Source organism: Lonchura striata, chromosome 9 (genome assembly GCF_046129695.1).
Source record: "Lonchura striata isolate bLonStr1 chromosome 9, bLonStr1.mat, whole genome shotgun sequence".
Lineage (NCBI taxonomy): Eukaryota > Metazoa > Chordata > Aves > Passeriformes > Estrildidae > Lonchura > Lonchura striata.
In genome coordinates this window covers 608,907-633,897 of record NC_134611.1, presented here as the reverse complement: position 1 = coordinate 633,897, position 24,991 = coordinate 608,907, and the positions used below count along the sequence as shown (strand labels likewise).

Genomic DNA, 24,991 nt, shown 5'->3' with positions numbered 1-24,991 from the left:
TCTTGTCTTAGATGGAATCCCAGCTTTACAGGCACCGGGGAATTTCGGATAGTGTGCAGCACTCGGCAGTTGCAGTCCGCTTCCAGGTGAGCAGTGGGTGACACCCTGGACATGGACACAGCTCAGCTGACTGGCAGGAACAGCAAGGTCCTCCCACCTGAGGGACTGACCCATCTCTGCACCTGAAATCCCTGCACCTTCTGGCCTAGATTTTAGGGTGCTTTTGAATATAAAATAGCCCCACAGTCCCAGTGATTTACAGCTGCAATAAGAAACATCTTAGGTGTTAATTGCATGTCTTGGACAGTAATGGCAACCAGAATTTCAGACCACCTAGCTGAAGTTTGCATCTCCTCACCCCCAGGGTGTGTACAGGGGTTTCTGCACTGTGCAGTTCTCCAGTTCCATGGGATCTGGCCAAATCTTTTCAGCTTGGCAGTTGTTAGGAGCCCATTTTGCAAGCAGCAGCATGTTTCTTGCTGCAGTTGTCGCTGCATGTGATCACTCATTTCAGCAAAAAATAAGGGAAGAGCTGCAGTGGCATCCTGGCCTTGGATGACTTTCCTGCCCTGCTCTAAGATTCCCATCATGTTGCTGCTAAAGAAAGTCAACTTAAAACAACCTCTCATTTTTAAGTGATTTATTGTTGCTGTTATGCTTCGTTGCCATCTGTGGCAATACACTGTTCCAAAGGCTAATTTATTCTGTTGAGTGTATCTGCAGAATAGCATTCAGGAGTTATTGCTCCAGTTAGTCTGGAGATTGTTTTGCATGAATGACAACTCCATTTTTGCTGTGATTTGGGTTTGTTTATTTTTATAGACCTGAACTATACCTTGGTGGTATTCTTCTTCTCAGCATTTTTCAGGCTTATTTCTAAATATTTTCATGTGGTACCTGAGATGGGAGTCTTGGATAAGGAGATCTCAACTCCAAAACATACCTTTTTTCTCTTTTTTTAGGGCCAAATAGATGAAATGAATCTCAAACCCCCTGTCATTATGCAGGAGGAGCAAATTAGAAAGCCAAAACCATTGCTGCAAGTGCCAGATAGGGCAGGAAAATTGTACACAGAGGTGCTTGTGGTGCTGGGCCTGTCCTAATTATAAGAGGCTGTTCTGCAGTCAGGCTTTCATCTCCACTTAAGTGACCTCTTTTAATTGAGGTAAGCTAACAGCTGCTTAGCAAATGTAATTTTTTTAATTAGAATTAACGTGTCAGTTGCTGTGTTTTTCAGATATCAGAAATGGACCTGAAGGCCTTTGGAGGTGGCATTGATGTTAAACCTGGAACACCACCAGTTACTGGCAGGAGTACTACCCCAACCTCCAGTCCCTTTCGGTAAATCTCCCTTAAGCTCAAAATTCCTTAAAACCAGAGCTAGAAAATGTATCTAGTCATGCATGAGCAGCCTTTTCTGGAAGGTATGAGGTGAGGGGCCACTGATACATGAGATACTGCTTAATCTGAGCTCTTGAGCAGCATTCCAGTAGGTCATCACATCTGCCGTAGTTAAACAGAAAGAAATGGATCTGAAATAAAAGGTGAAAAATTCTTTTTTGGGTAAATGAAGCTAAACAAGAAGGGGCAGGGAAGATGTAGTTTATGATAAAACTGTAAGACAGTTTATCTGAATTGCGGTGTTCAAAGTAAAAACACTTAAAGGCTTAGACAGCGATTGTGGCAACAGTTCTGTTAGAGGAGTAAGTGTTGCCAGGTCTGTAAGCTGCTCACAAGTGAAGTTAGTAAACAAAACAGACTCCTTTGAGCTTACAAAATACTGGTGTGTGGAGCTTAGCTGGTGTCCCTGCCCCTGGTGCCCCTCTGCTCCAGGAGTGCATCACCCACACCCTCTGCACAGGATATCTCTGTAAGGCAAGATGTGTTTCCTGAAGGAGGCTGTTCACTCTTGTTTCTTTTTCTGTTCACTCTCTTCTGTTTGAGGGCTGTTTGCTGCCCTTCCCCCAGATAATCAGTCAAGCTTCATGTAATTCATGGTGATTCAACACCTTGGAAGTGTTAGTGGAGGGTCACATTCCTAGCCAGATAAAAAAAGGGAGAGCATTTTCTGTGAATTCTTGAAATCTGTTCAAGTGCATTTTAAAACACAGGACAGCAGGTCGGAGTAGAAGCAGCTGCATGTTCACTGCCTGTTGGGACAAGCTCTGAACTTGCCATGGTAGAGCAGAGTAACTACAAAGGAGCAGAACTGAACATAAGATAGCAAGGATGTAAACTACATCTCACATCACAAACATCACAAACATCACAAATCTAACATCAGTGTTTGTGTCATGAGTGCTTGGGGGAAAGGGCTCTTTCATACAGACATGCCCTGGAACCTCTTCATAGCCTAAATATTTCTGATTTTGCTTTCTCTTTGAATTCTGAAGTTCTGAGGTTTTTTGCACATAGGAACTTCTCTATAGGAAAAGTTTCACACTTTTTTTTGAATTCAGAGATTGTCTTCCCCCCTCCAGTGCTGAATTTCTAGTTAAGTTGTAACTAGGGGCAGAAACATCCTCTGAATGAAAGCGGTTGATTTTAACTGCAGTTCTTTCTTTTAGGGCCAGTTCTACAAGTCCTAACAATCAGTCCAATAAAATGAACAGCATTGTCTACCAGAAGCAGTTCCAGTCAGCAGCTGCAGCTGTGAGAATGACACAGCCCTTTCCTGCACAATTTGCACCACAGGTAGGTGCTGGGTGGCTTCCTGCAAACAGATTTGTTCTTCTTTATGACCTGTGGCTCTGACTCAACTCTGTCTCCTCAGGCTTTATCATGGGGAGATAGAAAATGGAATCCTTATAATGAAATGGCATAAGAAACCAAATTTCAAGATCAGAGCAAAAAAATTGTCTCTCTGAGCTTGCTTACAAGTAATGCTGAGTTTGTGGTGGTTAATTTTGAGTTCTGTGCACACTGAAGAGTTTAATGTGAGTTGAGAATGATGTAGAGCAGATGGTGGTGTGGCTTCCCCAGGCAGCTGTAATGCACGTCGTCCTGCAGAGCCAGGGAGAAGCTTTGTGCTTCAGAAGGGTCCCAGTGCATATTTTACATGTGTAAAGACAAAGCAGATTTGCAGCTCTGAAGTATGGAAGGAGCAGTTCAGGTTGGAAAGGGTCTCTGAGGTCACACAGTCTGTACAAGGCAGGGCTGATGGCAGAGGGGTTGTTCTGCTTTGGCATTCCAGGGAGCACAGCTTGTTACAAGGGTGGTGCATCTCTGTTGCAGGTGACTGGAGCCAGGCTGCTAGGGAAATGTAGCCTCTCTAAAAGAGTAGGGTATTTGTCTTCCTTTTAGCATTTGGAGTGTTTGACTGCAGGACTTGAGCTTTGATTTCTGGATTGTCACTGGCAGAAACTGCCTCACCTTCCTGGGACTGCCTTTCACCAGTGGCTGCTCCACTGCCTTTGTGAGGGTCTTCTCCCTGGTCACAAGCTGGGTTGAAGTTGTTGTGCTGCTTTCAGGCACAGCAGCACTGCAGGGCTGTTTTGCTTTTGCAGTTCAAGCCTGTTTCCTTGACGTTCATTTCATAGCAGAGTAGCAGCTTTTTCCCCTCCAAGATAATGCCAACGTGCAGTCGAGTTGGCAATTTTCTAATTGAAAAATGTCTCTTTTTGTTGTTTTTCCCCCACTTAGATCCTCTCTCAGCCTAACCTGCTCCCTCCATTGGTAAGAGCCCCATTTACTAACACCTTCCCAGCGCCTGTTGAGAGGCTGCCGGTAGTTCTGCATAGTCAGATGCCGTCTCAGATGAGCACAGGCCTTATGAGCCACCCTCAGTTACCACGTGTGGCCAGAGGTCCCTGTGGATCAGTACCTGGAGCCAGAGGCACTCAGGCCCAGGCTGCGCTGAAGGCTGAACGAGATGTGAAGGTCAGTATGTGAACAGCAGTGCTGTTACCAGCAGTTCAGTCTGACAGCTCCCAGGGCAGGCGTGTGTCTGCAAGTCATGGCTTCAGAAAGTGCCTCTGGACCCCAAGCCAGCAGCCAGGCCCTTAACTGACCTTCTCTAAGCCCTGGTGATTTTTAATAAGAATTCTAGACTAAAATATTTATAGGAAGTTCCATTCTCAAGTGGTCTCGTGCTCAACAGCTGTGGAGGAGCCACTGCTGTCCAAAGCAAAAGGAGGTGTCAGGAACCTGGTTATCTTTGAATGAGCAGTGAGGCTGCACACCTGGCTGTTAGCTGTCCCTTCATCCCCAGCTCCTCCTGTTCCAGCCAGCCTCACTCCTTGGGGACTCTGGAGAGTCTTCCCCCGTGGTTTGAAGTGCCTGTGGTGAATGCAGTACCTGGAGCACTGCAGAATGGAGGGCTGCATTTCAGTAGCAGGTGATGATAGTCACCCTAACTTGTTAGAGCACTTCGGGACCCTTCAGTTCGAGGCAAACTCTTCTTCCAAGGCAAGACTGCAGGGTGGGACATCTGTGTAGGGACACTCCTGGACTCTGAGCCTGTCTGCTGCAGAAAAGAGGTTGCTTGAACAGAGGGTGCTTAGGGGTTCCTTTGTCTGCTGCCATTCCTGTAACACGTGCCCTGAGGTGTCAGAGCAGGAGATTTGTTCTGCTTATTCACAGCTGGGAGAGGGCTGATTAACCCTTCAGTTCCAGGTGCTGGTCCATTTCCTACTGCCAGCTTATGCAGGCTGTAGATGCTTACCAGGTGATGCTTACCAGATTGTCCTGAGTGTGCACTGGATTGAATGTAGCCAGTCTGAGCAAATACTGACACAGTTGTGGTGTCTTTAATCTCCTGCAAACACTGCTGAGAGCAGTGAGAGTTACTCTGTCATGTTTGGTTACTGGTGATCAAGTCATCCAGCCTTAACCTCAGGGGATGGCTGAAATTTGGGCAAAAGGTTTCAGGTGTCCGTCTGGCTCCAGTGAAATCAGGCTGTTGCTGCAGTCCTGCAAATGAGAGCTCACAGATTTGTTTTCTGTTCTGTTGCTGCTTGACTTACTTGGAGCAGCTACAGAGTACGAGAGCCAAGGCCTCCTGTTCCAGACTTCTGCTGTTTTGTCTTTCCCTTTGTTGTGTGTGTGTCTCAGTCCTGTTTTCTGTGAAAAGGCAGAAAATATTCAGAGAGGTACATGGGAGTTTAGTGCCTGTATTGTAGTTGAGGTTCCTTGTGTTAAGGTACTCCTTTCCAATTTAAAATAAAAAGGTGTTTGCACTGGGCTTTATTCAACTTCTGAATGATTGAACTCTTAATGGAGTCTCTGCAGTCTGGGCAGGACAGCCACGTGCTTGCTCTGAGGTGTCTGATCAGTATCAAAACTGTAACTGGAAGGTGTCACAGCAGGAATTCCACAGGTGCAGGCCAGGGTTGCAGGATTCAGAGGAGGGGACGAAGGCAGGCAGTTTGTGCTGCCTGGGATGAGAGCAGGAGGCAGATCAGGCTTCAGCTGACACAGAAAACAGCTCTGACCCCGGTTCATTTCCATCCCAGCTGCCGGCCCAGCATGTGCCCAGAGCCACGGGAGGGAATGGGGTGCTCAGCCCGTGCTCCAGAGGGCAGCAGGAGCAGTGACAGCTGCAGCGGCCCTCGGGCCCAGGCAGGGTCACGCAGGCACAGCTGCCTCTGCTCGTGTCTGACCTGTGCTCAGGGGAAGCCACAGCTCGAGCTGCTGTCAGCAGTGTTCATACTTGTACAGCTCTGCAATAGTAGTGGCATAAGAATACGTTGGGTAATACTTCAAACTTTTGTCCTTGATCCTCTTTTTTGGGGATTAGGAAGAGCAAGAGAAGCCTAGGCATGATGTTAAACTGCTGCTGAGGAGTCAAGCACCCAGATGTGGTGACATCAGGGAAGCAGCAGGATGGACACTGCCTGTCTAGGAAACTAATCTGGCCACTGTGGTCAATCCTTCCCCTTTCATATAGGAAATACTTGTGAAGTCACTCCAATTCCAATGCCCTCTCTTCAGTAAACTTACTTTCTCCCTCTCTTAAGGCAAAGCAAAGAGCAGAGGTCCTTCAGTCAACCCAGAGATTCTTTTCTGAGCAGCAGCAGCAGAACAAACCCATAGGAGGCAAAGCCCCCAAAGTGGAGGAGAACGGGAGCAAACCCAGCGAGGCAATTGCTGACTCTGCAGGAGTCTGCCAGGACAAAGCCGAGGAAAAGGCCACCCCTGCTCCTGCTGCCACACCGAAACCTGTTAGAACTGGACCAATCAAACCTCAGGCAATCAAAACCGAGGAGACAAAATCTTAGAGGCTGTGTTCCCGTGGATGGGGGAGAGGGGAGGGTGGGTGAGGTGTCAGCAGCGTCAATTGGTGGCCCGAAGGATGAAGAGCAGCCTGCTCTCCCTGCCGGGCTCTGAGCAGCCCCACGGGGCATAGAAGCCAGCAGCACCCGTGGTGCCAGCTGCACCCGTGGTGCCAGCTGCTGTGTGCCCAGCTGAGCCCCGGGCTCACATCTGCTCTAACAGCATGAAGGCTGCTTTGGGGTGTGCACGTCCCACACGTGTGTGCCCCATTTGGCTCCCACCCACCTGCTTCCCAAAGCCACAGCATGGAGAAGTAGCAACGGTGGGGAGGCATTTCCTAGCTGACACAATGACTTATTTTCTTCAGGCTCTGATCTTCAGCTGCTATTTATCTTTTTATAAACACGTGAGTATGAGAACATGCAGATCTGAAGATGGTGCTGGGCCAAGTAACATGTGTTAAGTTTTTAGTGACATAAGAAGCTTCTATCTTGTATAAACAGAGGGATCCATGTATTTGCCACGCGGGGCTTAACCTAACACTGAGTAACACTGGCAGTGTTGGATTTCCCTCTGAAGGCAGTGCTTTGCTGGCTGCTGCTGCTTGGATGACAATTTACTGCATTAGATCACCATATGAAAATGCTACTTGGCCACCTGTGTCCTCTCCACCTGCTGCCCCCTCAGTGGCTCTCACCCTTGGAGCTGAAGGTTCATTGCATCAATAGTCAGATTTGTTCCGTTCACCCCTGTCCAGCTGTCTTTATATGATGCGAGTGGTCCCTAAACGGTTTCCAGTTTGTAACACAGCAACGAGCACTTAAACTGTGCCACAAGAATAAAAGAAACCTTATCAGATTAACAAGAGTTCTATCTCAAAGGTGCATTCTTTATATCAGAGCTGCGTCGCACCACCTCCTTGCCCACAGTGTGCTGGAAAGTAGAATCAAGTCAAATAAATGCCTTTTTAATTGTATCCTCTAGTATTCTAGCTGTAGGACAGTACTGTATGATACTTCTGTGAATGTAAGATATCCTGTACCTGCTTATGATATGTAGTAGTGACTGTGCTATACTGGAGCTGTTTTTAATAATGTTATTCTAGAGGTTTTTTTCCAGACAATGATTGAAAAAGCTAATAAAAAGCACCAGGTACCACATCAGTAGCAGAATTTGCTGGTTTTTTTCTGGGATTTTTTTTTCTTTTTTTTACTTTTTTTGGAAGGAAGAGTTGAAAGTCTAATGTGTATAATTTTGTTCAAATGACTGCAGAAGCTGGAAAGGCTGTTGCTGCTATTGATGCCTAGTGAATCGCTATTGGTTATCTTTTTATATAAATATATATATAATTTGAATTTTTGGAAACTAGCTGTGATGTCAACTTTGGAAAAAAGTATCCCACTTGTAGTGTGAGTTGGCATTGTACAGAAATTAACAGCCATATTGGTCTAGAAATGTTAAACTTAATTTTTTTTCCATTTGTACAGGGGTAACGCACTGTATGAAATATGTACGGTCTTATTTACATGGGTTTGATTACAGAAACTAATAAAGTATTCTCTAAATAAAGCCCCTGGCTGCTCTCGTGATTGCTGCAGGAGGCGAGCGGCGCTCCCAGGGAAAGGCTCCCGAAGGAAAGTGCTCCCAGAAGCTCCTCTGTGCATCCTGGCACTTTCCCAGCCCTGCTCCAGCCAAGGGCTCGCAGAGCGTGGCCACCACTTGCCCCGGCAGGAGCCTGGTGGTGTTTGCTGGGAATTCCATCTCCAGCTGATGGAGCTGGGGGTGTTCCAGGCAGGAGCTGGGATGATGCCGCATCAGCCAGTGAGTGACAGTGATGCCTTTGGGCTTTCATATTTTCCATGTTCTGTACTGCATTAGTGTGTAACTGAGCTTCAGGTAACGTGTTGGCAAGTTCTCCTCACAGCTCAGTCACACAAAACAATCCTTTTCCAGCCCCAGAACCAAGGACACGTTGCAGCTTCAGGCCCAAAAAGTGCAAACAACAGGAAATTGAGGAGAGCAGTCTGGGAGGATGGGACTGCATAACCTGGAGCTGGAATTGGGCAAAGGTCGTGACCTGCCATCCATCTTGAGTGTATCCTGTGAAGGCCTTTAATAATTCCCTACTTTATTCCTTTAACTCTGCCCAGCCTCCATTCCAGGGAGCCTCTCAAGGCATCAGCAGCACTGGGAGAAAGGCACAAGTTCAGGGAACTCTGGCCTGAGCCTTCCCTGTCCCCTGCCCTGGGCTGGGGCTCAGGACAGGCAGGACACAGCTGGCCACCAGAGGGAACTTGCTTCCCACAAACACCAGGAGCTTCTGGTGTCGGTCTCTGGCAGTAATTCCTGCCTGGGGAGAAGGTGCTGGCTGCCTCTGCACCTCTGAGCAAGGAGGGTGTAGCCAGGAGTGCTGGGCTGGCTCTGCAAGCACCACCAGGAGTTGGGCAGGTTGGCCTTTGGTTGGAGGTGTTGCTGCCAGCCCTGGGGAGGAGTGGGAAGCAGCAGCTTTGGACCACCAGAGGAGCTGGAGTCCTTTCCTGCCCCGGTTGGTTTTGTTCAGGGTAAAACTGCAACAATATGGAGTAAATCAAAGGTGCTGGAATCCAGGAATGCAGCTGTGGGCAGAGAGAACCTCGGAGCAGGTCCCACTCAGGATAAATCACCTTTTCCACAAGGATCTGTATGAGCACAGCTGCAGTCAATGCTTGGGAAGGAGGGTTGACATGGCTTCCATCTAGAAATGTGCCATAAAAGTAACTCAGTTGTGGTGATGTTTCCCTGCTTTGAGGTTGTCTTCAGCCTGTTTAATCTTAAAAGGACACTCCAAAAATGGCAACTCATTCACCAGACTTCTGTTTTTAAGGAAATGCTGCTGAAAGCCATTGGGAAGTCAGAGGAATGTCCCACAGTCGGCTGTGGGAATGTACCAGCGTTTGGACCATTTTGTCCTCAGAGCAGAACAAGGAGAGTATTTCTGTAGAAGTTTAATTAAAAGTAAATGCTTGGGTATTTTGTGTCTCCAAATAACCCAGGTTTGATGTGTGTCTCTCCAAAACCCCAAACCACACCAGCTGCCTTTGAGGCCAGGTAGAATTTTCAGTTACTGACCCTGGTTGATTGAATATTTTATGACATTTAAGCAGATAACTTGCTCCTGGCTATTTACACTGGAGTATGTCTTGCTTTTTTTTTTTTTAATTGAGTGGGATTTGGTTTGTAATATCTTTTCTAGGACTCTGGTAATCAGAAATAATTGTGCTGAACCTTCCAGGAGTTAGGGAACAATTTTGTATGGGGAATTTAATTTCTGTCTCCTTAATAATGTTGAGGCTGTGAAAAGGTTGTAACTTTTCTCCAGGGCAAGAGCCAGAGAGGGGTTAAATGTGACTGGGGCCAGATCCAGCAACCCCCCTGGGCTCAGGCTGGCTTCTTGCTGGGATGTGGGCAGGGAGAGCTTGTTTTCCCAAAGCCTGTTAAGTAAAGCAGTGTATTGAGCGCTGTTCAGCTGCAGCCCAGCTTTCTGGAAATCCTGTGTACATTGGCTTGTCCTCCTTTATTTTCCCAATTAAGAGATGCACTTCCCGGCCTGAAAAGGCCCCGCTGTGGGGAGGGGTGGGAGCTGTCTGCCCTCGCTGGCTGGGCTCACCAGGTGCTGCTGCTCCCCGGGGCTCTGCACAAACCCTGCCTCACCCCGGGGCTCGGCTGGCCCCCGGCAGCTGCCGGGTGAAGGGGGACTCCAGCCCCGCCTCCCATCCTCTTTTGGGACAGAAATGCCTTTCTCCCATCCTTGGTGGCAGGTTTGCCGGGCACTGCTGGCCCTGGCTGCTGCCTGCTTGGCTCTCCCCTGCCCTGGCCCCAGGGCTCCCCAGCTCTGTGTGTGACAGTGACAGGGGTGATGTGCCCCTGACCCTCCTGGGCTGAGCCTTGCTGTGGAACCTGGGGCCAGCACTGGCCACAGGGACACCTTCACTGGCCCTGGCTCAGGTGAGATTCCCAGCCTGGCTCTGGGCCTGCCCAGGAGCAGGAATGGGTCTTTCAGCTTCCTCCCTCTTCATGCTGGGCACCAACTTGCTGCCCCCCCCTGCAGCTTACCAGAAATATCTTACCCATATTGTCTCACTTTTTAAAACCATCTTGTATTTTTCCAAAATAAAGCATGGGGAAGATGGATAAACCAAATACTTCATTGTGATATGCAAACATACAGTGCTGCTACACTTACAAGTGTTAGTGTCAGGAGAACAGCGGTGGGGTGAAGCATCCAACTGAAAATCCCTGTAGCTGCTGGTGATCATCACAAATGTCACACTGCATTCTCTGTCCTTTTCCACTGCTCAGTACCTGTTGTGTTGCTGTCAGAAGCTGCCTTCCAAAATGTGGCATTTTCCTGCTCAAGGCTTTTACAGGTCCCCTCACCAGCACCTTCAGCCTGTCGGTGCATCAAGAGGGGTACCAGCCCACCACACTCCTTGGAAAACAGGCTTGGAAAGATGAGGTGTGAGGCAGCAGAGGTGCTGGGTGATGTTTATTGGGCCAGGACCCTATGCAGCCCCTGGGGAATGTGGTTGCTTCTGCCCCAAGCGCCACAGGGAGAAAGAAGCCTCCCCTCCTATAATAAATAGATAAAGCAGCGTGTTTTGGACTGGTGTGGGGAGAGCTGCTGGCCTGGGGTGGCCTGTAAAGCTGAAGCACATGGCTGGAAGGGCTGGGTACCAAGAGACCACCCGGCTGCAGGATGCTCTCCCAGCACTCCTCACCCCTGCTCTCTTGGCAGCTTTTTTCCTCAATAAAACAAGGCTTGTGCAATGTGTGTCTGTATTTTCTGTTGCTTTTGAGCCTACTCGATGATTTTTGGAGGTGGCTGAGCTCCAGGATGCCCTTGGGCACTGGGAGTGTGGGATATCAGTGGAGCTTGTGGGATCTCTGCATGAGAGCTCTGCAGGCTGAAGCCTGGAAACAACAAACCCTGACCCCACAGAGGGGATCGCTGCTCACAACTAGGGAAAAACGCTTATTTTAAGGCAGGAACCTCCTGCACAACCCTTCTACCACCTGCTCTGCCCAGCCCTCACCGTGCCCGAGCCCTCCGTGCTCCACATTCAGGGTGGGTAGGCTGGGTGCTCAGAGAGGTGCTGGAGCAGCTCAGGGCTGGGTACAGCTGTGACCCACCCGAAACGCCCCGAGGCCGGTGAGAGGCATTGCCCTGGCTCGGCCAGGCTCTGGAGCCGTGCTTCATCTCTCTGCTGCGCTTGGGCACAATGCGATGTGGCTGGGCAGCGTGTGGCCCCCAGCACCACCGAGGCTGTGTGAGGCGGCGCTCCCGGCCGTGCCGGGGGCCATGGGGAGGGAAGCAGGGTGCCAAGGCCCGCACGAAGGTCCCGGGGGCTGCGCCAGCCTCGGCTCACGCCCGGGAGAGGCGGACGGGGTAGGTGACCATGTTGAAGCTGTCCCAGGCGAAGAGCCGCCGCTCGGCAGGGTTGTAGTCCAGCATGCTGAGGTAGCGGAAGCGGTTCTCGAAGGGGATGCCGAGGGCCCGGCTGGTGCCCGTGGCAGTGTCGTAGGCAAAGTTGACGGTGGCGTTGGGCGCCGAGTAGCTGCTGACGGTGTAGAGGGTGCCGCAGATGAGGAAGGAATTGGCCACCCCCCGCTTGCGGATGTTGGTCTCCCAGGTGCGACGGATCTCCAGCGTCTCGGGGTCCAGCTTGGACAGGACGATGGCTCCCCGGGCCTTCTCGGTGCTGTAGATGACCCAGAGCCCGGTCTCATCCACCGCCAGGTCGATGTCGGTGTAGCCCCCCCAGGAGTAGGGGTACTGCCCGTGGTAGCCGGCGCCGGGGATCTCCCTCTCGGCCGTGATGGTCTCTCCCCGCAGGTCGTAGCGGGCCACGGAGCGGGACTGGCGGGGCTGGAAGAAGAGCCCGCCGCGGTAGATGACGGCGCCCGTGCTCTCCAGGGGCCGCGGCAGGATGTGCACCTTGGCGGGGTAGCCCCGGGCCAGCTGCTCGGCCTCCTCGTACTGGAAGAGCTGGCGCACCTCGGTGCCCACGGTGTCCACACGCCAGGTGTTGTCCCGCGTGAAGGGCGGCACGGGCTCGGGGTCCTTCATCCACACGCCGTACTTGCCCGCGATGGAGTCCGCCCGGCCGAGCACCACGGGCTCTCCCACCCACACCAGCTGGCCGCAGCCTGCCCGGGGACAGGACGGGACAGACAGGGGTCACCGCCAGCCCCTCGTCAGCCGCGGGACGTGGGGCCGGCCCGGCAGCCCGTACCTGCGTCCTCCTTGCCCGGGCGGCCGAGCGCCGTCTCCTCCAGCAGCCGGGACACGGGAACTTCGGTCCTCTCCGACTGCAGCTCCTGGAAGCTGAGCGGCTGCGGCTCCCAGCGCGGCGCTGCAGCGGGGTCGGGCACAGCGTGAGCGGGGCTCAGCCGCCCCCTCACCGCCTGCCTGCTGCCGCCGCCCTCGGGGGGCTCCGTGCCGGGCTGCTGCTCGCAGAAATGCCCATGCTTTGGGCAGGAGCCCGGTGCCCCCTCCCACTGCAGCAGGGCACATCTGTGACCGTTCTCTTTGGGGGAAACTGCTAATAGCCCAGATCAGCACGGTACCCTACCTCCCCCCTCTGCTGCGGGGCAGGCGATGGGATGAGGGATGGGATGAGGCGGGGTGGGGAGAGAGCTATGGGGCGATGGGCTGCGACCTCCCGGGCAGGGCTGAACCCGGCGGGGTCCCCAGGAGTGGGGGGCAGCAGTGGCGCACAGCACGGGGCCGCAGAGGGACTCGGCCGGAGGGGAGGAGGCAGGCAGGGACGCACAGGGCTGCCGGCCCGGCACTTACCCTTGGCGGGGGCGCGCAGCGCGTCCCGCCCGGGCCCCTCTCTGCCGGGGGGGCAGCGGGCGGCCCGCAGCCGGCTGATCTCCTGGGCGCTGCTCTCCAGCCGCCTGCCCAGCTCCTCTTTCTCCCTCTCCAGCCGCCCCTTCTCCTCCTCCAGCCGGGACTTGGCCCGCAGCAGCTCAGCGTACGCAGCCTCCAGGCGGGAGGCCGCGGCCGCTCGCTGCGGGTCCCGTGCGCCCCCCGGCTCGGCTCCCCGCGGCCCCGAGCCCCCCGCCGCTCGCTCCCGGCTCTCCAGCCGGCTCAGGCGGGCGGCCAGGGCGGCCAGCTCGGCGCGCAGCTCGGGCGCGCCGCCGGCAGCCTCGGGGCAGGCGGCCTCCACGGGGCTGGCGACCGTGAAGGAGTAGGTGCAGTGCCCGGAGCCGTCATGGGCGCGGCGGAGGAAGGCGGTGTCCGCTCGGCCGCCCAGGGCCACGGAGCCCCAAAGCAGCAGCCAGGCCCCCAGCATGGCCCCGGCGCCGCCGCTCTCAGCGCGCCGGCCCCCGGCGTCCGCATTTATAGAGCGAGAGGCTCGGGGCGGCGGGGGGCGGGCGACCCGGAGCCTTCCAGCTGCCCGCGGGGCACCGGCACTGCCGCGCCGCCTCCCCGGAGCCGCTGAGGCCGTGTGCCAGCGGTGACGCCGGGGCGGGCGGGCCCGGGGCCGAACCCCGCGGGGGCCGCTCGGGGCCGGGGCCCGAACCGAACCCAGCGGCCGAGGGCGGCCCGGCCCCGCCCCGCCCCGCCCCGGCCCGCCCCGCCCCGCCCCGGCCCGGCCCCGCCCCGGCCCGGCCCCGCCCCGGCCCGGCCCCGCCCCGCCCCGGCCCCGCCCCGCCCCGGCCCCGCCCCGCCCCGCCCCGGCCCCGCCCCGCCCCGGCCCCGCCCCGCCCCGGCCCGCCCGCCATCGGTAGCTCGGCGCTCGGCGCGGCGGGCGGGGCGGCGGCGGTGACGGGGCTCTCCGGCACCGGCCATTTCCCGCCGGCCCGGCCCGGCCCGCTGAGCGCGGGGGCGGCGGGTCCCGTCCTGGGCCTGCCCGGCGCTCCCTGCTCTCCCCTCCAGGCTTCTCCCCGCGGGCACAGCCCCGCGGCACGGACCGGCCATGCCTCCCAAATTCAAGCGGCACCTGAACGACGACGAGGTGACGGGCTCGGTGAAGAGCGAGCGGGTGAGTGCCCGCGGCGGGGCTGCCCCGGCCGCGTTTCTGTGCCGCCGCACCGCGGGCCCCGCAGCCCGGAGCGCGGTGACAGCGCTGTTCCGCCGGCGAGGGGCTGCCCGAGCGCCGGCCCCGCTCCGTGTGTCACTCCGGCCTCGGCGCGGCTGCTCTGGGAACCTGTTGCGGCTCCCTCAGGCCGCATCCGTGGCCAGGAGATGCCGGTGTGCTCCGGCCTCCTGCCCTTCCGCAGAGCCTGGCAGGGACACGGCCTGGCTCTGCTGCCCACGTTGGCTGAAGGAGCTGAGTGAAGTCACCCTGTGCGTTACAGCTGACTTTTTTTCTCCCGTCATCACGGTCCCCTCACATGTCATGCTTTGAGTACAGGTCCCGGCAGTTGCCTGGTTTGGACAAAGTGGATTTAACCTGCCTAGGTCAGGCTGTGCTACAGTTCGCTTTAGGCTGTGGTCGGAAATGCTGCTGCAGCTCCCGACAGCTGCCACGAGCTGGCTGCTTCTCCCTTGAGGGAAGCAGTGACTGGAATTATTGCATGGTGTTGCATGTTCATTAATTGAGCAAATGTGCCAGGATGGAAATGTAGGTGAGCTGCAACATCAGAGTATCAGGCTTGCAGGTGGGAGCCCAGCAGCAACTGTTGGCACCCCAAGGACCATCTGCTGCTCCCTGGGCCTACACCTTTACTGTGTCACCTCCCCCTCTAGATTGTTTTTCACCCTAAGCAAAAATGTGTTTGTCTGCAACATTCAGACTTCTGTGGGATTGTGGGGTTCCTCTTAAAAAACAGGTTTTGGATCCTCTCATGGAGTGCAGTGGATCAGCAAAGGGGAGCCCCAAGTAGCCCTTTGGGGTGAAACAGAGGAGCTGCCAGACTGCTCTGCCCTCCAGCCCAAGGAAGCCAGTGTGTTCCCTTGTGGTCATTCCTCTTACACCTGCTGCCATCAGATACAGGAGAAACCTTGTCCTCCAAATCCAGTAGATCCAATTTCCCGTGTGGATGGGACAGCCCAGAGTGTCTGTGGGTGATCTAATGATTTTGGGTGCAGGGCTGGGGATTGTCCCTTGAGCAGAGAGGGCCTTCCTTCAGTCAGGGGATGCTGATTGCATCCTAAGAGCTGGAAATATGGGTATGAATTGGTGGTTGCTTATTGATGAAATGTTTTTTCTGTGTTTGCAGAGGAACCTGTTGGAGGAAGACTCAGATGAAGAGGAAGACTTTTTCTTGTGAGTTGGAGTGCAGTGTCATACCTGCCTGCAGCTCTGAGGCTGGGGGCTTGGGAATGAAAACCTTTGACTCCTTTGGGATGTTCTTCCAGAGCTTTGGCCTTGAACATGAATTAATAGGTGTGACCTTTTGTAAGAGGGAGAGATCCCACGGATCCTAAGATCTGTGGGAGGGACTGATGGGAGGTATGAAAACAATACACTGTGCACAAGGCGTTGGTTCTCTCCTCAGATCATTTGGGTCTGGTCTAAAAACATGTTTTCATTGTACCTGACCTGCTTGCTCTTTTCTGCCTGCAGGAGGGGGCCTTCTGGACCCAGGTTTGGACCCAGGAATGACAAGATCAGGCAGTAAGTTGCTGTTGCTTAGTGTCACAGAGATAATAATTTATTGTGGCACTGTGAGCTCCTGCTGCTGTCTTGTCAGAGTATTTCTGTGTAGGTCATCTTATGAACATTCCTTGTGCCTGTGTTCTTCTAAATAGTATGTCCTATCCACATATCCACAGCTAAAGGAAATCTTAGTTTTGATGCAGCCTGTCAAGAAATTGTGTTTTGACAGAGGGAAGGGGATCAGGTTACACCACAGTAGCTTATTGGAGTTTCTGAAGCCCTTGCTGTTTTCTGGTGGTGACCTGTTCAATGTTTTTGTGAGGCTCTTTCTCTACATCATTAACCCTGAATTTTAACCTTTCCTAGTAACATTTTTTTATTTTTGAGGCTTTTTTTTTACCTCATCCTGTAACATGCTCCTTAACGTTTCAAGAAAGTAAGTGGTCAGGAACACACCGGGACCATGAGGTTCAGGCAGCAGCTGGTCCTCTGGCATCCCCTTCTGCAGGTAAAAACCTGATATAGGTGACCTGGAGATGAGCCGTGACTCACTGGGGTCAAAGCAGCAGGAAAACAGGAAACCAGTACAGCTGGAGGAGGAGTGGGGCATGAAGGAAGGAGTGAACACTCTGAATCCTTCTGCCATCGAGTCATTTCCTGGATGAAGCTTGTTCAGGGCTCCAGTTTTTCCTGTGAAGGATGCGGTGGTGGTACTTAATCAGAAGTGTGGGGTTAACTCACAGACCTCTGGTCTGTGTTGCCCTGTTCCTTTGCTGATCTCTGTGGAGGCAGGACAGAGATCTGTGTGGGTACTGCTGCCTGGACATTGTTCAGACTATTCTTTGTTTGCAGCCTGTGTGTGGCTCTTGGTTAGGGATTTTTTTTCCATGCCAGGAAGAAGCCAGCACAGCTCTGGGATGACTCATGCTACCATCAGCATTAGGCTTTGCTTGTTATCTTGAGGGGTGAAGGGCACTTGAGCTCCACAAGAGGCAGAGGGCAGGGGCTGCACCCTGAGTTTTCAGGGCATCTCTGTTCCCTCCAGAGTGTGAGGATGCTGTTGGTAGAGAGGAACTGCTCTTTGGAGGAAGTCAGTCCTCCCTTCTAGGGCATGATCTGGAGGGAGTGAGAAAGCTGAGAATTGGGTTTAGGAGTGGGGTCTCACCTCCATAGAAAGGTAGAGATGGGGTAGTGTCCATCCCTTCATCCTCCTCTGCTGGACAGCACCTACAGTGTGTGCTGTGTTCCCTGTTGGGAGAAAACAGGAGCTCTTCTCTTGCCTGTCTCGGCCTGGTAGCAGGGAGCAGTGGCATAGGTAGAGGAGGACACTGCACCTGTGAAAAGGAAGAAAAGTGAAAGGAGCATTTAGCCAGGAGCTGGTGGATCCATAGGTGTGATGTGACTATGGCCCACACATGAGGCTTGCCCATTGCCAGAGATTGCTTGGATGCAGTGGATGTGGCATGGAATATGTCCCTTGGGCTAACAAGGAGCTACATCTATGGAGCATCTAGAGCATCTGTTACAAAACAGAATTTTTCTGCTCTCATCAGCTTTGATTGCTTTCTTTAATAAGCACTTACACCATGCAATCATCACTTCTTGTCATGAAGATCACTGTAAAGTTTTTGATCAGTTCAGCCTTTGTGCTGTAGGGATCAATGCCTGGCCTCATAGTGACTCAGTTTTCTTTGTTTCAACAAAGAAGAGGTTGGGTAGCTGCTGAAAAACTGTAAGGAAAAGAGGAGGAATTTGAGCATTGGGAGAGCTGAGGCATAGCTGGGCAAAGCTAGAGAGGCCACGGTAGTATGGGGCTGGAGGAACGAGGTGTGAAGATGGGCATAAAAGGAAACTGGGTAGAGGAAAAAGTGATGGGATTTTGGGAGCAAAGGTGTGGAACATGTTAAACATGAGGGGCAAGACTGGAAAGTTTTCCTCGTGCTTGGCAGGAAAGGGGAATGGATTGGGTCAGGGTGGAGCTTGGCATCAGAGACCCTCAAAGCTGGCTCAGCTGTGGGGGGAGCACTGCAAACCTTGTAGGGGAAGGAGGTGAGTGACAGTCAGCAATGGTGACAGGAAGAAGTGTCAGTCCCCTTCAAGCTGAGCTTTGTCCTGATGTGTCTGGAAGCTGCTTGGTTGGAGTGGACTGTCCTCTGGTAGTTGAGAGGCCACATGGAGTCCCTTTGAGGCCTCCCATCCCCAGGGTGGGCTGGAGCTGAAACACAGCTTTTAAAGGGACATCCTTTAAACATCATTTTCCCCAAAGGCACAAAGAACTTTCTCTGCCTTTGCTTTGAGGCTTTGGAAGAAGTGCTGAATGTGTGCATGAGAGCCTTTTCAAGGGGGGCTGGGATGTTCAGCTTCCAGCTGGATTTCTTTAATTTGGAAAAGGGGCTTCTCATCACAGACCATCTTTTCAAAAATTCTGCTATAATCAGCCCCGTTTCTGCACTGATTGACTCACTTTACTGCTGATGTTTGTGCTTTCAGGGAACTGTGCCATTGGGTTCTCGTTCATGCTTCTGCTGAGGCTTAGCACATTGCTGGGGTTCCTCAGGAGCCTCTTGGTCTCTGTGAACCCCCCATTGTGCAGCTTTGGGGGTCAGCGTTCCCAGCCCCAGTGGCTCTGGCTGGCTGCAGGCTCAGAGCAGGGGAAGGTTTGGGGAATGATTTGAACTCTTGAGGCAAGAGCTGACTGCAGCTTCCCAGGGCACATTGCAGGTTGTACAGTGAACCCCAACCACAGTCCAGGCTTTCATCTGAAGGTGATACCAAGGCCACACTGACAGGTATCCTAGTTGGATATAATCCTTTCAATGACTGAATGGCTTCAGGGAGGCAGAGACTGCTCTTTTCCTCCCAGCTGGGACTAAGCAGCAACTTCAGTCCAGGCTTTGTGGCGTGGTTCAGCACTGTTACCCCGTTGTTTGGAACAGCAGGGCTCTCTGCAGTGAGCTGGGGAGTGCTGTGCAGCCTCCTGCCTCTGCACCCTCCATCTGCCTTGGCTCTTCCTGCTGTTCCCTCTTCCCTGGGTGGCTGCCACAACCAGGGGTGTTTGGGTGGAATGTGCACCAAAGTACACACTGTTAATGTCACTGGGGTGGAAAACGGGAGTGTCATGCTGGCTGCAAACAGCCAGCTTGGAGACAAGCAGCAGCCTTGGGCAGAACATCCCATGGTGTGTGCACAGGCTGTTTACAGTATCTGGAGAATGCAGCACTGTTGTTAGCCCAGCACCCTGACCAGCCCAGGCAGGTTTTCAGTACCCAACCCAGAGTGGCCAAAATGGAAAGGTTTATTCCTCCCACTTTGGAACAGCAGAGCGCAAGAGAGGAGTCTAAAGCAAGCTGAGTGCCACTGGATCTCGTTGCTTTGATGGTGTACGCTTGTGTCCATGCTAAAAGCATCAGACTTGCAGTAATTAGCAAGAAAGAAGGTTGTGGGAGACATATTCCATATTTTTGTCTTGCTCCCTTTTCTGGCAGGTATTTATTCCACGTTATTTCTCTTGGAAATCTGGCAGGAGTAAAGCACATGAAGTGTATGTGTCAAAAGCCCGTAGCTCCCCAACAGGAAATACACTTTGTATTAGAGGACTAATTCCCTGTTGCCAAATAAAACAAGAAAATATTTTCTTCTTGATGTGACTTGAGTTTCCTACCTGAAACATGCCAGACTAATGGGAATTTTTGAATTTGTTCTGAAGCTGCTGGGCTAATATATAGGCTGAGCATTTTTCAGCCCCCTCCTGGAGAGGCAGCAGTGAAGGGTGGGAGAGAGCAGAAAGAAAGGGCTGGCTTAAGGTCTGGTTAAGGTGCTGTGTGGAGGTCTGAATTTCTCTGACTTGGCCTCTTCCTTCCTGTTCTTTGCTTTGTTGTTTTGTTGGGTTTTTTTTCCCCAGATGGCATACTGTGCTACCCAAATGCATTTGTGTTCCATAGGAGTCAACACCTCAACATCTGTGGGAGTTTATAAGCCTTGACTTCTTTGTGCTTCCATTCTTCATCTGTGAAATGTTTCGTTCTCTTGGGGACAGGTGACAGCTTGCCACGGGTTTGGGCAGGTAACAAGGGCCCTTAGCATTTTGCTAGCAGCTCAAGTGAGAACAGACAGGATGCTGAGAAGCATCTTAAGGCAGTAAGGGTCTGTGCTCCATAGCTGTGCCCCAAATACTGTTAAGCACCACAGCAGCTTGAAGTTACCAGCTTGTTTTGCCTCCAGTACTTTGGGGTGTCCCAGGACTGCAGCAGCACCCCTCAGGGCTCTGACCTGCACTGGCAGGGATGAAGGTGATGTTGCATGGCTCTGCAAGTTCCTAGATGCACTGTAACCTGGTGTGCTCCCGCTTGTTAGTTGTACCAGGATTACTTGGTGACAAATCTGTTGTGGGAGGAAATCTCTCTATTTTCAAGCCAGAACAAGATTTTAGAAACATTTACATACTGCAAATGTAGACTTCTGCGTGTGAAGCCGATGTTTGAGGCTTAGAGGTTTTGCCAAGTTGGCTCATCTGGGGTAGCAGATGTTGGTGCTTTTCCTCTCGCCCCAAGCTGTAGCTGCACTGCTGGCAGCTCCAAGCTGGGGCTTGTTGTGCCAAGGTAAGGAAAGCCCCTTGCAGAACGTGCCTGCTTGTCACCCAGTGCCCAGGGACGGGCTAGGGGCTGTGTGTCCTGTGTGGGGTGGACACTTGGCTGCCCAGGGCACTGCCGTGTATTTCCTGTCCCCATCCTCAGTGCCACCTGCCGAGCTTTGCCAACAGCGGCAGCTCTGCCACTCACCTTAGAGTTTGTAAAATAAACAGTGGATCAGAGCAGGTTCCTGGGCACGGGGCAGTTCCTGCTGAGAGGTCTTTGGGGATTATCTGTCCCCTTCCCCTCCAGATAAGAAGCTCCTGGCAGTGTGGAAGGCGGGAGCTGCCCCACCACATGGTGTAGGTGGGTTCAGAGAGATGCTGTTCCCACAGACTCTGTGATGCACAGAGAAGGCAGGTTCCTTTCTTAAGATGTCCTAAGTAAAGCAAATTTTTACATGTGCTGCTGGTGTCCAGCATGTGCCTTTATCTTTATCATAGCTGTTGACTCAGAAATTTCAGAGGAGTTGCCTGGCTGTTCTAGCTCTGGAAGCCACAGTGCAGTGGTGCTGGAGAGCTCAGCCTGAAAAGCTAAGATGGGAAGCCCCTTCATATTTAGTGATGTGGAATTCTTTCTAGAGCTTTTTGGGAAGGAAAATGCCTTTTAATGACTATTCTAACCTGTATTTGGAACAAAAAGTAAATGTGAGCAAGTATTGTGACCACAATTACTGGTTGCAGCTGCTCATTGTCAGCATAGGTGTCTGCTTGGTGAGAGGCACCTCGCTGGTAGGAGACGTAGGTCAGTGTGAACCTATGTCTCTAATTAATTAATTAGAAGCATGGTGGTGAGGACAGAGCCCTGTTTCTGGTCCTGCAGTGCCCCATTGACTGGCCTTGAGTCTGTGTTGGCCCCAGTTTCATGGGCCTTGGGGGAGGATATGCTGTTTCTCTCTGGAGCTATTTCTGTTTTGTTGCCTCCAAGATCCTGCTGTTGCCCTTGCCTTTCTGGGAACGGTATGTCTCAAACAATGTATTATCCCCCAGGCCTCAAGAAAATCCTCATTTCTATCTCCAGGAAAATAAACATGTATTAGCTCCAAAATACAAACCAGAATGGAGCAGTACTTTTCCACCAGGAAAATTTTTCTGTCTTGCCAGTGTAGGTTTGTTTTTTTTTCTGGAGCAAATAAATGCATTTTTAATAACCCTACGGGTGTGATTTAGGCTGCTGTTCAGTGAAGGCTACCCACAGAGTTGCATAACCTAGGAGAAGATGAATTATAACTTGGTTTAATTCATATCAGCCATTTATTTGCTATCCTCTTGATGCCCCTGGCAGAGTGGGTTTAATTTAGTAACTCAGTTCCTGGAGGAGGGAACTGATTTAATTTCACCCCAAATTACTGAGCAGAGGTGTGATGTGGAGTTCTATGAAATGTAGAAAGATAAAGTATGCTTTTCGTACTTTCCCCATTTTGAGCTCTTCTGTAGCAGAGATGCCCACCAACAGCAATTGTTTGTTTGTTAAAGGTGTTAGAGAGGATGTCCCACTTCTGCTGACTTCCCAGTCAGCTTCTCTGAGCCCCTTATTATTCCCTTGCCCTTCCTGGGATTGCCAGAGATCCATCCCATGCCATGTCTCTGGCTTTCTCTGCATCTCATCAACCTCTTCCCACTGTTGTGCCCTTTCATTTCTGTGGGTGAGCTCTCAGATCCCAGCAGGCTGGGCAGCTCTGGTACTCACTTCTGCCTCTCACGCTGCCTTTGCCCTGCCCCAGTGTCCAGAACCAGGTGGATGAAGTCATCGATGTCATGCAGGAGAACATCACCAAGGTGATCGAAAGGGGCGAGCGGCTGGACGACCTGCAGGATAAATCAGGTGTGATGTCAAACACAGCTCTGCTGGCCTGCTCTCCTGGCTGCTGGGCCAGGTTAACATGGTTCAGTTCTGAAAGCCCCTCATGTCAGACCTGGGCTTACATTTCTGTCCTTCCTCAGAGTGGTGTTGCTCAGCCTCAGGCTGCAGATCTGGCTTTCTGCTGACTTTTCTCTCCACCTTTACCTGCTGCTCTGTGCAGAGGCATTAGTTTGGAGGTGTCTGGGTGCTGGGATCTAGTTGGCCTTTCAAGCAAAGGTAGATTGGTCTGTCTCCTGGCACGGTCCACTGGCTTGCAGAGCACATTCCTGTCCTCAGAGAGCAGCCAGTACAGAAGGAGCACAGTGGAACTTGTGTGCTCAGGTGAAGGGTGTCACATTGACCCTGCTGTGGCTTTGGTGAATCATGCTGTGCTTGGGTCTTTTACTGCATAGAACTTAGTGCAGTTAGAACAGGGTGCTGTGACAGTGTGTACACCACTGAACTGACTCTTTTCTTTCCTTTAATAGACAGTTTATCAGACAACGCAGCAGCTTTTAGCAAAAGAGCCAAGCATCTCCGGAGACAGATGTGGTGGCGAGACTGTAAGGTGAGCAAGAAGGGGAACAGGCAGGGCTGGGGTTGTGGAAGGGTGGTGACCTGCCTGCCCCTGGGAGGAGGGGGAGCAGCTGCCCCTGGCCCCCTGTGTAAGGTGCCTGTGTGCTCCTCTTGCAGTTGAAGGCGATCATAGCGATGGTGGTGGTCATTCTCCTGCTCGTGATCATCGGTGAGTAGCTCCACATCAGCCCAGCCATGTCTGGCATGGACACCTTGGTGGCACTCCGTGCTGGGAGTGACACCGTGGTGCTGTTGTCCCTGAGGGACAGCACCTGAGCCACCCCACGGGCTCCACTCTGCCCATTAGGGGTGCCTGCAGAGCATTCTGTACTTCTGTTCCACACAGAGGAGCAGGCTCAAACCACGTCCTGCTGACTGTGATGAGAGAACACCAGCAGTGCCCTGCCAACCTTGTACTGACCCAGGGTTGGCACTGACTGATCCCAGGACGGGTGGGAGTACATGGAAGAGTTTCAGGCTAGAGCAGTGTCTTCCAGAAACATCTCTACGTGTATCAGCCACCTTGGAATGAACCTGCTGTGTACAAATGCTCCTCTCCAAAGTTGATGTGCTGCTTAATTTTCACTGAGTAGCTGTTATGGCTTTGCCATTGGTCCCTTCTCATGGTCTCTGCCCTTCCTGGAGCCCCCCAGAGCAGAGATGTCACTGCTTTTTTCTACCAAACAGCTCAGAATTACCAGAGCACGTTTCTTCCAGGCAGAAATAATTTATCCCTCTGCCTGCAGAATGACATGCTCCAGGGATCCAGGCAGTCCAGAATGGCAGTGCAGCTCTTCTGGGTCTGGAGGGTTTTCCTCCCACTGAAGTGTCCAGGGGCAGCTCTGTAACAGTTCTTGTTCCTTCAGCAAAGCCCTTGTGGTCTGATGTCCTTCTAACACACAGCCTGCAGTGGGAGAGGCAAAGCTGGCAGCAGGGTTGAGAGAGAGACTGATGGAAAATCCCATCTGGTTTAGTTTTGGGAAGCTGGAAGGAGATGAAGGTAGCAGGATATGTTGTCTAGCATGTGTGCAGACAGCAGATTGCTTTAGCTTGGGGCTGGGAACACAACACTTCTGCTCGCAGCTGCTGGGGTTTGTCACTGCAGAAATGGGGGGGACTCCCTGACAGGGATGGGTGTGTGGTGAGAGCCTCTTTCTTTGTATTTTGCAGTGCCCATAGTCCTGAAGTACCGATCCTGACAGGGCAACTGGAGGCTTCGGTGGAGCTGCCTCTGGGATAAGCAATCTGCTGTGTAATTTAAGTGAGATATCTGTATATAGCTTGGAAGTCGTTTTTTTTCTCCTGGGAGCAGGAGGTGGTGGCAAGCAGCCAGCTCTAAGAGAGCTTTTCAAGAACTACCAAACAACCCTTTTCCAGTCGAGTACCTGTTCCTGCTGTAAGACTTTTTTTTGTGTAACACAAGATTCAGATCCCAAACCGCCTGTTTTGTGGAATTCTGGGTCTCTGGTTTGGAGCTGGCTACTTGCCCCTACGGTCTATCTGTATATATGGTTGAGTTGTAATATTATTAATAATAATAATAATAATATGGTTTGAGCAGCTCTCTGCTGCCTGCTGTGGAAGGCAGAGGGGACTCTGTCTTTGAATCAGAGAAAAGAAGGAGATAAATGTCTGAAGGGAAATACACCATTATAGGGAACTGATACTTTTGAGAACAACTGCAGGGGTGTTGTTTTTCTCTTGTTCAAAAAAAAAAAAAAAAAAAGAAAAGAGAAAAAGTGAAATTAGGTTTTACAATCCAGAAAACTTTCTGGTCCTGCCATGGGAATGCACAACAAGCTCAGTGTTTTCAGTATTGCTGCTTACAGCTGTGACTAAAGACATTCCAGTAAACCTATTTTTGACTCTACATGTGGAGTTTTTGCACGTCTTCATAAAGTTTTGGAGGACATTCAGGCCTCTCCAAGGCTGGGAGTCCCTGTTTCTGTGTGTTCTTAACCAAAAGTAAGAAATGTGTGTAAAACTCAGCAAGCAGCACAAAATTCTATAAAGACACAGCTGGAGAACAATTCTCCTGATACCCATCCACAGTGAAGAAGCCCAGTTCATATTCAGAGCCCTTCAGCATGGTGTGGTGGTGGTCGTGGTCCTGAATGGCAGTCAATTTTGCTTCCTTGTGAT

The 24,991-nt window shown here is 52.2% G+C and overlaps 3 protein-coding genes across 13 annotated transcripts in view; 2 read left to right on the top strand and 1 right to left on the bottom strand.

Moving 5' to 3' along the window:
• PRRC2C (proline rich coiled-coil 2C) overlaps positions 1 to 7,782 on the top strand; it is a 68,937-nt gene extending 61,155 nt beyond the window's left edge. For 7 of the 11 annotated variants that reach the window (XM_021545882.2, XM_021545887.2, XM_021545885.2 and 4 more), the window contains 4 exons: positions 12 to 86; positions 1,238 to 1,341; positions 2,568 to 2,694; positions 5,958 to 7,782. In XM_021545882.2, coding sequence (XP_021401557.1) covers positions 12 to 86; positions 1,238 to 1,341; positions 2,568 to 2,694; positions 5,958 to 6,218 — 567 coding nt within the window. In that variant the 3' untranslated portion in view covers positions 6,219 to 7,782. The remainder of the gene's footprint in view (positions 1 to 11; positions 87 to 1,237; positions 1,342 to 2,567; positions 2,695 to 5,957) is intronic. The other 4 variants (XM_077785252.1, XM_021545884.2, XM_021545883.2 and 1 more) reach the window with 1 other exon arrangement.
• A 2,547-nt stretch (positions 7,783 to 10,329) lies between these two features.
• MYOC (myocilin) lies at positions 10,330 to 13,550 on the bottom strand. Its single transcript, XM_031505595.2, has 3 exons — positions 13,049 to 13,550; positions 12,486 to 12,605; positions 10,330 to 12,399 (listed from the first exon to the last, which is right to left on the bottom strand). Exons 1-3 carry the CDS (start codon positions 13,548 to 13,550, stop codon positions 11,615 to 11,617), a joined length of 1,407 nt encoding a protein of 468 aa, XP_031361455.1. The 3' UTR covers positions 10,330 to 11,614.
• Positions 13,551 to 14,011: 461 nt separating this feature from the next.
• Positions 14,012 to 24,719, top strand: VAMP4 (vesicle associated membrane protein 4). The gene is made up of 7 exons (XM_021545872.3): positions 14,012 to 14,243; positions 15,424 to 15,470; positions 15,771 to 15,821; positions 22,155 to 22,255; positions 22,762 to 22,841; positions 22,967 to 23,018; positions 24,020 to 24,719. The coding sequence occupies exons 1-7, from the start codon at positions 14,178 to 14,180 to the stop codon at positions 24,046 to 24,048; spliced, it is 426 nt and encodes a 141-aa protein (XP_021401547.2). The 5' UTR covers positions 14,012 to 14,177; the 3' UTR covers positions 24,049 to 24,719.
• Positions 24,720 to 24,991: the final 272 nt, after the last annotated feature.